This window comes from Chionomys nivalis, chromosome 8 (assembly GCF_950005125.1).
Source record: "Chionomys nivalis chromosome 8, mChiNiv1.1, whole genome shotgun sequence".
Taxonomy (NCBI): domain Eukaryota; kingdom Metazoa; phylum Chordata; class Mammalia; order Rodentia; family Cricetidae; genus Chionomys; species Chionomys nivalis.
The window spans coordinates 46,017,278-46,026,119 of record NC_080093.1 but is presented as its reverse complement, the minus strand read 5'-3'; the positions used below and the strand labels follow the sequence as shown (position 1 = coordinate 46,026,119).

The 8,842-nt window shown below is 53.8% G+C and overlaps 1 protein-coding gene across 2 annotated transcripts; it reads right to left on the bottom strand.

Moving 5' to 3' along the window:
* On the bottom strand, positions 1-8,322 carry Saxo4 (stabilizer of axonemal microtubules 4). Of its 2 annotated transcripts, none has more exons than XM_057779141.1 (14): positions 8,244-8,322; positions 7,678-7,813; positions 7,156-7,273; positions 6,759-6,912; positions 5,251-5,379; positions 4,664-4,727; positions 4,239-4,351; positions 3,813-3,872; positions 3,620-3,706; positions 3,277-3,390; positions 3,105-3,199; positions 816-980; positions 272-351; positions 1-83 (listed from the first exon to the last, which is right to left on the bottom strand). In XM_057779141.1, exons 2-13 carry the CDS (start codon positions 7,784-7,786, stop codon positions 282-284), a joined length of 1,278 nt encoding a protein of 425 aa, XP_057635124.1. In that variant the 5' UTR covers positions 7,787-7,813; positions 8,244-8,322; the 3' UTR covers positions 1-83; positions 272-281. The 2 variants fall into 2 exon arrangements, with proteins under 2 accessions (XP_057635124.1, XP_057635125.1); XM_057779142.1 differs by lacking the exon at positions 8,244-8,322 and adding an exon at positions 8,126-8,185.
* Between the last annotated feature and the right edge of the window lie 520 nt (positions 8,323-8,842).

Sequence of the window (8,842 nt, the reverse complement as noted above, 5' to 3'; positions counted from 1 at the left end):
TTCAATGTTCTTTATTTCCTTAGGAAAGTAACTGGGGGGACTTGGGGAGCATAGGGAAAGCAGCTTGTCCCATCACGACAAACCTGGGCAGAAGGGACAAAGACAAGGTCTGAGGGGGGCCCTAGGGTGGTTGTGAACACTCTCCAGCAGAAACAAAGGATGTCCTGACTCCCATCCCTCAAAGCCTAGCTCAGCCCAGGGCTTGGGAAAGAAGCTGGCAATGAGGCCTTCCCCTGGGGAGTGGGTGCAGGAGGGCATCCTGTCCCCTTACCCCTCAAGACTCAGCTGGTAGCCGTGTAGCGGTTGCTATGAGGCGTGTCTCGATAGAAGGGGTCAACCGAAGTCAAGGTTCTGTAGGAAGAAAGGAAGCTGCTAGAAGGATGGATGACCAGGCTTGTGACCTCTGCCTCCTTCCCTGAGATCCCAAGAACCCGCAAGGCCCAGACAAGGGCAACCAAACCACAGACAATCTCTGCCTGCCACCTGGACCAGCCCTTCTTGTCCAAGTGGGGGTTTTGAAGAACTGAGCAGCGGGATAGGAGGGGCAGGCCCACAGTTCATCCATCTTTAAATCCATCTTCCACAGCCCCCTGACACCATGGAGGAAAGGAGATATGCAGAGGAAGGAGTCACTAGACAGAGCCAGGGAAAGAATCTGGGCAGGTAGGAGGCCAGGAATCAGAGAGTCTAGAGTCAAGACCAGCCAGAGGGAATGGCCTCACAGACACAACAGGTAGGGGATAGGGCTGAGCCAGCCTGGAGGAGGCTGCCAAGTGAGAAAAGGGCACAGGGGCAGAGCTGTGGGGGCATGTTACCTTCCCACATGAGGGTGCAGGTGCCGCAGGGTCTCTGTGGGGTTAGGAGTGGTGTCCATGCGGGTAATAGATTCGTTGAGGGCATAGCCTCCTGCTTTCTGGGGCTGGATACCACCTCGAGTCCAGCCTTCTCGGTCCAGTCCCTTGGGGATGTTCTCGAAGTACCTAAGGTAGTGCGTAGGTCCTTGATCACCGCTCACTTCTTTCTGAGGCCTGTCCCACCCTTCACTGCCAACAGATCTTGGGCCTTGGACCTCTTCAGTCCCCTCGCCTCTGTTCATGTCTCTCCTCTGCCTGTCGTGCCTGAGCCTTTGTCCACCAAGGACATTCTCACTCAGAAAGCCTGTCCCCATTCCTGGAGCCGAGCTCCTCTGCCTCACTCCAGAGTTGAGACAGATGTGGAGAGCAAAGGATGGGATCCGTGGCCTTCCCACCTGTGGCCCTGCCAGAAGCCAGGGAGGAACCTGCTCCACCAGTCTCCCCTAAGCCTCTGACTCCCCTCCTTCGGCCAAGAGAACTGAACCCTAGGCCAGGTTGTGAGACACAAAATGAGGAAGACTTGTCCCCCACCCTTGGCTTCTGAAGATGAATGCCAGGATGCTGCTGATAGGTCCATCTGGAAATCAGTGATTACAGTCCCTCGGGGCTTTGGGATCCCCAGCAAGAAACAGAGCGCCTGACACCTGACGAGAATTCCTGATAGGTAACGGCGGGGGTGGGGGGGCAGGTGTGAGGGCAGGGTAGGGACTTGTACAAAGGCTGTAGCCTGAGGAGGGCCTACTGGGGCCTCCAAAGCTGAGCGGTCATCTAAAAAGGGACAGATCTTTGTCTCCCAACACCCAAAGTGCTCCCCTTTCCCCCATCACCCTATGGGAAGGAGAGAAGTTACTGAGCTCCCAAGCTGAAGCCCAAGGGCAATTTAGCTCAGAAGACACTGGAGGCTCTTCCAGCTCAGACCTCTACTGCTGGCTGGTCCTCAACCAGAGAGCTTTGCAATCTAGACTCCAGTGCCACCTTCTTAAAGCAACCCCCTGTCCCAGCTTCCTATTCCTCCTCTCCACTAACCACATCGCCGATGTGATCATGCCAACCAGGGCCTAGGCCAGTATTTGCCCTCAGTCAGGACTTTGAAAACAGGAAGTACCCCAGAACAGGAGCAGGAAAAGGGAAACCTGGAATACTTAGGTATCGGAGGGCAATCGTGTGTGAGAGGAGTGAGGGGAGGAAGTCCAACTTCCCCGGCTCTAGGATTCTAGCCCCCAAAAGCACTTCCTGTTGGAGTGAGCTAATAAAGATGCAATTCCAGCACTTGGGAGGCAAAAACAGGAGTTCTTGCCTCAAGATCTAGGCCAGCCTGGTCTACAGTGAAAGTTCCAGGCCAGTCAAGGCCACATAGCAAGACTCGGAACCATCTTTCCAGTCCTCCTTTGTTTTTTTGAGACAGTCTTGCTATGTGGCCTGTTCTTTCAGAGGTCCTGAGTTCAATTCCCAGCAACTATGTGGTGGCTCACAACCATCGACAATGAGGTCTGGTGCCCTCTTCTAGTGTGCAGGCATGCATGCGGGTAGAATACTGTATAATATTAAAAAAATAAATCTTTTTAAAAAGATACTACTTCCTTTTTGCTGCTCCTAGATGCCCTCACCACCTGACCCTGGCCTCTGAAGGCCCCTGCACCCATGGCTTTTGGATTGCCTTCCCCTGGAAGCCTCCTGCAGGCCTGAGTCCCAGCTCCTAGCTCACCTGCTGAGGAAGCACTAAGCTGACCCATCATGGGATGGAGGCAATGCCTTAGTGACTGATGTTTCGGCTGCTGAGACCCCTGCATTTGCCTACTCTTCCTGAGCCCACCAGTCTGGCCCTAGTATCTTGTTCTGCCTGTGAGAGCTCCCCTTGAGTTGCTAGAACCTGTGTCTCCTGAGCAAGGAGCCCCCATGAAGCTTAATGTCACCCTGGGGACAGCTTTCTAACTAGTGACTGTCCAGGCTCTCCTCAGGTGGGGACAGCAGAGAGCTGTGTGCCTTATGCTGCTGTCCAGAGTTTCTGCCACAGGACAGCTGGCCTCATAACAGCCCATCGCTGTCTGCTTCCCTTTGCTTTCAACTTCCACATGCCCCCTAAAGACCACTCTCCCCGTGAAGGGGTGGCACACGATGCTCAGTCTGTGTGGGGGAGACTTTAGTGTGGGTTTTGGTTCTCCGTCCAGAGGTCGTGACCTCGTGACTTGCTCTGCCTCATCTGCAGTCTGTCAAATGGATCTCAGCTCTCAGCCTGGAAGGGAGCCTCACCCTTGGTTGTAGGTAGTCAGGTACCGTTGGTCTCTGTCCGATTCATAGGAGCTCCGGACGTAGCTGGGGTTGTTAATAGTGAACCCTGTGGGCTCCTGCATGAGACGGAGGCAGGGGGATGGTCAGGACTCAGGAGCATAGTTAGGGACAGGGATGGGTGTGGCGCTGTTACCTTGTTCCCCACAGACTCCCTGCCAAGCAGGGCAACGTTTGTCTGCTGCATCCGCTGGGGCGGCTGGTAGGACCTGTGGCTCATGCTGGCAGGCTGTGGGCTTGGAGCAGGCATCTGTAGGGAGCAGAGCCACAGACAAGATGGGAGGCTGGGTGGCTGGCTGAGTTCATACGGAGGAGGAAGGACGGGCAGGGTGCTTCCACCCCTGCCAAATCATTCCGTGTTTTAAAACACGCCACTCCGCCCAGGCCCCAGCTTTACACTCCATCCGAGACACCCTTCATCCACCTCTCCAGATATCCTGCCAGTCCCCATTCTTCCCTGCTGGGCTCCTGTCACTCACTCTGGGGTTCAAGATCCTTTCATTCACTCGGCTGTATCCTGTGTCCCGATCAGAGCCTCTGGACAGCACAGGGAGAAACTCACTTCCCTGAAGGGAGCAAAGCATCTGTGGGTACCATCCCTTCGCAATTCCAAGCCAGGTGCAATTGTCCTCCTCACAGGCGGCCCTGGACCCCCAGGAGCACAGAGCTTACCTGAGGGTGACTTATAGGGAGGAAGTCTGACTTGGTGATGCTCCGTCCTGGGTGGGGGACCTGGGGAGGGGTGCACACTGGGAAATCAGCTTAACCTTCCTTGTCCTTCCTGGCTCCCACACTCTGACTCCAGCCCCCACTGTGTCAAGAATGCAGAAGGGTTCTGTACAGACAACCGAGGAACAGGTAGAGTTTCAGTGGAATGACCAACCCCAAGGTCCTGAATGGGAGCCAGCAGGGAGTGACCTTGGCCTCACCTCTTGGACCTACTTGGACCTCAGTATTCTCATCTATAAAGTGGGATTCTGAACCATGGTCCATGTCTTCCACTCCATAAGTGACTGGAGGCCTTTGTGTCAGGAGTTTAAAACGTAACCACAGACCCCCCAGAATTGGGAATTTCAATGCTTCTGAGACTGCACTTACGGGGTCCCCAGGATATGCCTGTGAGGGCGGCTGGAAGACAATGGGATTCTTGGTTGACTCTTCAGTGAAGCCAGTCTCTTCTTTGGAACCAATCGTCTTCTTGAACAAGAGATCTGCAACAGTCACAGTTGTCTGAGCTTTGTGGGGCTGCCTCAGTGTCCCAGCAGGAAAGGGACAGGCTCCAGGGTCCAGGCCAGGAAAAGAGAAGGAAATGGGCACTGACAGGCCAGGAGTAGCTGTGAGCAGGCCCTACAGACTGCTACAGCAGCAGGCCAGAGCTCTGAAATCAGGACATGGCTCCCTCAAGCCACCAATATGTCTGTCCTTCTTTCTCCCCTGGTAACTTCTGAGAACTGTACTAGCTCTAATCCCCCTGGAGTCTTCCCTAGGGGTTGGAGAAGGAAGGCCAAGTTGAGAAGGCCTACCTGGATGGTTTGGAGCTTCCTTGATATACTTGGAATTGTACTCAGAAGCCATGAAGCGTGGACCCTGGAACATACAAGGTGGGGCAATAGGAACACACACAGTGGCCAGGATGGAGAGCAGACATTCCATGGTGGTGGTGGTAGCTCTCTGGGTGTGTGAACTCCCAGTGGGCCTGGGAGGAGGAGGCTAGCACAACATTCTGATATGATATCCGTCTGATATGCCTAAGGAGGAGGCATGCCAGTGTCCCGAATGCCTCCATAAAAACTCCAAGTCACACACCATGCTGAGTTCCTGGAAATGACCCCAAGGAACTCAGACAGAAGCAAGGGGGTCATGGCGAAGTGGGAAAAGCTGACGGAAGAAAATACATATAAGCTTGGGGCACATGGGACAGGGCAGGGTATGGTGGCCACTTTGATACAGTTCGGTAACTATCAAATTGAAAATGCCTTGCTCTTTGCAATGTTCCTCAGGACCGGAGCCCACGTGCAGTAGCTCCCTGAGAGGGTAATCACAGGTCCAGCCTCTGCAGGGGGAGGAGGCTGGTATGGCCCCCCACTCCTTCCTATTCCGGCCCACTCACATAGTGCGAGTTCTCCCACTCCACAGAGCCCTTGCCCTGCTGCTGGTGGAGCAGGGGAACCTCTTTGGGCTCCAGTCCTGTGATGGTCTGAGGTCCATGATCCTGGGTATCGAAATGGACCTTCTTAACCTGGAGGAGGGAACACAAGTGGTTATCCTACAGGTGTGGGAATGTCAATCACTTTTACCCTCCATTTCTACAGAGTGCCTTCATGGTGGTCTGTGTGGTTCGATTACCATGAAGGCAGTGGGCTCTCCTAGATCAGAGATTGCAGCAGCTTGCTCCGAGTGACTCTCATGGGGACTCTGGGTCCTCAGGCTGCTATAGGCACTCAACTCCTTGCTGGGCCCCTCAACCAGAGACTCCTGCCTTGTGGCCTTTGCATTGATATACTGCTTGGAACACACATCCCTTTGATAGCTTTGACCAGAGGAATGCTTGTGTCTCTTGAATCCTGCCCAGTGTCTCCATGAAAACCTCTTTCCCAGTCTTGGGTGTGTACTTCATCTTTCCTCCCATGATGCATTTTCCTCTGCTCTTACCCCTTCTGGTTTTTTAAATTTTATTTTAATTTTAAAAGATTTATTAGTGGGGCTGGAGAGGTCCTGAGTTCCGTTCCCAGCAACCACACGGTGACTCATAACCATCTGTAATGAGATCTGGCGCCCTCTTCTGGTGTGTCAGCTTACAAGATTTGTTAGTATTTTCTGTGTCTGTGCTAGTGTGTGTTGCATGTAGACCACAGAGGCCAGATGAGGGCATCAGATACCCCGGGACTGGAGTTCCGGACAGTTATGAGTCTCCTGATGTGGGTGCTGGGGACTGAACTCAGCATCCTCTAGAAAAGCAGTGCACACTCTTAATCTCTGAGTCTTATCTCCTGTCACCATCATCATTATTGGCATTGAGATTCGGTCTCGTGTGGTCCAGGCTGGTCTCAAATTTGATATATAGCTAAGGATATGCCTCCATCTCCCCAGTGCTGGAATTCCAGGAAAACAGCACTAGCCTGGTTTTTGAAGTGCCAGGGGATGGAACCCAGAGCCTCATGAGTGTTAGGCAAGCACCAAACCCACGGAGCTACAGCCTAAGCACACTCCCTCCAAATTTAAAATGTGTTCAGAACAGATTGGTTGGACGAATGAATACCTGTCCTCATGACCACGGTGGTGAGTTGAATGATGCTAATAACGACGACAGAAGCAAAGCAGATGGGGGTGGTGACAGCGAGGGAGAGGCAGTGAGAGCGGTGGCAATGAGTTTGAACATATGGATAGGACACTGGCATCTGTGAGGCTGGAGCAGAGGTGAGGGTGTGGAGGGGCAGTGGGGATAGCATGTGAAGATAAGATCACACTGGGGGGTGGTCCCTCACCCTAGACTTTGTCATCTCGGCTTTGTGCAATGGTTGGAGGTGCTGCTCCTGCTTGCTAGAAAGAACCTCCCCTCCCCGCCTTCCTGCACACACCCTGGGGTTCACTCCTTCCCTGCACAGGCCCCGCACTGACCTCCTTGGAAAGTGGTCCAGTATTGAGCTTCTCTCGCCCATAGCCAGAGGTGGTCTGGTACAGGTTCCAGGGCATGGGGTGTTTGCCATCAGGCACTTCTAGGGGACAGTAGCTCTGACTGGTCACAGACTTGGAAGTGTCACGAATCTGTTCCCTAAGGGGTAGGAGGAAGCAAGAGCTAGGACCTCTGGGGCCATCTACCTTTGTTCTGGGGCTGAGGGCTGTATGACTCATTTCCAGAAGCTTCCATGTCTCCCATCCCTCTCCCAAGCATTTCAACTGGGCAGTGAGCCCAGAGCCACCGAGGCCTTGCCTTGGAGCCTGGGGCAAATGACATATCTGACAGCTAAGATTCAGCAGCACGGAGGTGGGAGGAAAGGGGTAATGGAAACTGTACCCTATGGCTGGATTGTCCAGGGTATCCAGATGGGGTTGGTAGGAGACCAGAGGCCGATAGTTGGATTTGTAGCCTGTGCCTACATGGCTCCCCATTCGGGGCTTGAACTCCTCCCGACCTGCCAGGGGGCAAGACCAAGACAGGACCAAAGGTCATCCGAAGGGGAGGAGTGGCTTCCAGGCCGGGTCAGCATCCCCTAGGACCCACCAAGCTGGGGGAATACCCAACATCCCAGGTGATGGGAGCTGAGTAGACTTGACCCTTCAGAGGACTATGAGGACAGGGAACAAATTCAATGGCGTGGGGACACAAGAACCATGTGGCAGACTCACTGCAGTGACAGGATGAGGGAGGGGGCGGCTAGACAAGGCCAGCTTGACAGCACGAGTTTGGGGGTTCAGGGAATAACAGGCCAGCTCAGTGTGGCAGGTCACTGGTAGGATTGGCCTAGAGACTGCGCTGCTCCTGGCCTCTCTTCCCACCCGGGGTCCAGAAGGTAGCTCCCACAGAGGGGGTCCTCACCATAGGCTGTGCAGTAGCTGGTAGCATAAAACTTCAGAGGGTCAGAGCAGCCCCCCGAACTCATTTTCACATAAGGAGAGACAACCCCGAGAGGGAGTTTTCCCATCATGGTGCTGTGGGGCAGGGCCCCGCGGGCCTGAGAAGAAACCATGAGGCCCTCAGGAGTTCTGATCCCAGGCTCCAACCCCAGAAGGATGCTGACCCCAAGACAAGGGAAGAAACAACCCATCTTCGGCTCACACTGGCTTATCTCATACCAGCTTTCAAAAGCCCCCATTTTAGAGCCAAGAAACTTCGGTGCCAAACCTCTTAAGAAGAGGCAGGAGCCAGGCTTCAGACCTGGGATTCAGGCCTGGGGTTCAGACCTGGGGCATCTGAATCCCAGTCCTCTGGTCTAACCCACCCCCAATGTGCATTTTAGGGAGTCCATGACCAGATGACTGCCTACCTGGGAATTTCTCTCCTGTGAGGCACCCCCATCTCTTACTCAGTTCCTTCTCCAATCCCCTCCCTCTGGAAGTTCCCTGTGCTCTCCTGGGACCCTAGACAGTAGGCCCCACCCTCACCTGCCCTCTGCAGTTGGCTCTGAGGTCGGCAGAGGCCACAGGAGGCAGGAGCTGCTCAAGAGAAGCCGGCCTTCCTGAGGTGGAGATGGCCAAGCTAGAAGAAACAGAGTGTTGCTTAGCAACCAGCACCTAGCAACAGCGTCCCAAGTCTCTGAAGCCCTTCTCAAACCATGGCCCAGTGAGGGGCTGACCTGTCCAGGAGAGGAACACCAGGCATGGCACAGACTTCTTTCTGTTCTCATGGCTCTGGCCCCAGCTGCCTGCACAAGACTGACAGAAAATAAAAGCTAACTCTGGACAATCGCTCCCATTTATAGAGTACCCACTTCTCACCAGACACTTTACATCCTTTATCTCCATCCTCCTCCCGGCTCTTCCAGGTAGCTATTATTATCCTCTCTTTGATGGGGAACAAGAGGTTTAGACAGGCAAAGCAGCTCAGCCAGCCGGAGGTCTCAAAATCAAAAAAAAAAAAAAAATTAACCTAGTTAAGATTCCACGTGGGTGGACCCAGATCACACTCTATGCCTCTTGGTAAATTAATGTTTACTATGTTCTGCTCCAACCAAATCTGTGTTAAGCTCTTTACACACATCACC

Excerpts from the sequence above, each read along its gene's own strand:
- Saxo4 (XM_057779141.1), bottom strand. The coding sequence starts at position 7,786 with ATGATGGGAAAACTCCCTCTCGGGGTTGTCTCTCCTTATGTGAAAATG. Across the intron at positions 6,913-7,155 it reads CTGGACAATCCAGCCATAGG|GGAACAGATTCGTGACACTT; the intron begins GTACAGTTTCCA and ends CCTACCCCTTAG. Across the intron at positions 4,728-5,250 it reads AGTGGGAGAACTCGCACTAT|GGTCCACGCTTCATGGCTTC; the intron begins GTGAGTGGGCCG and ends TGTATGTTCCAG.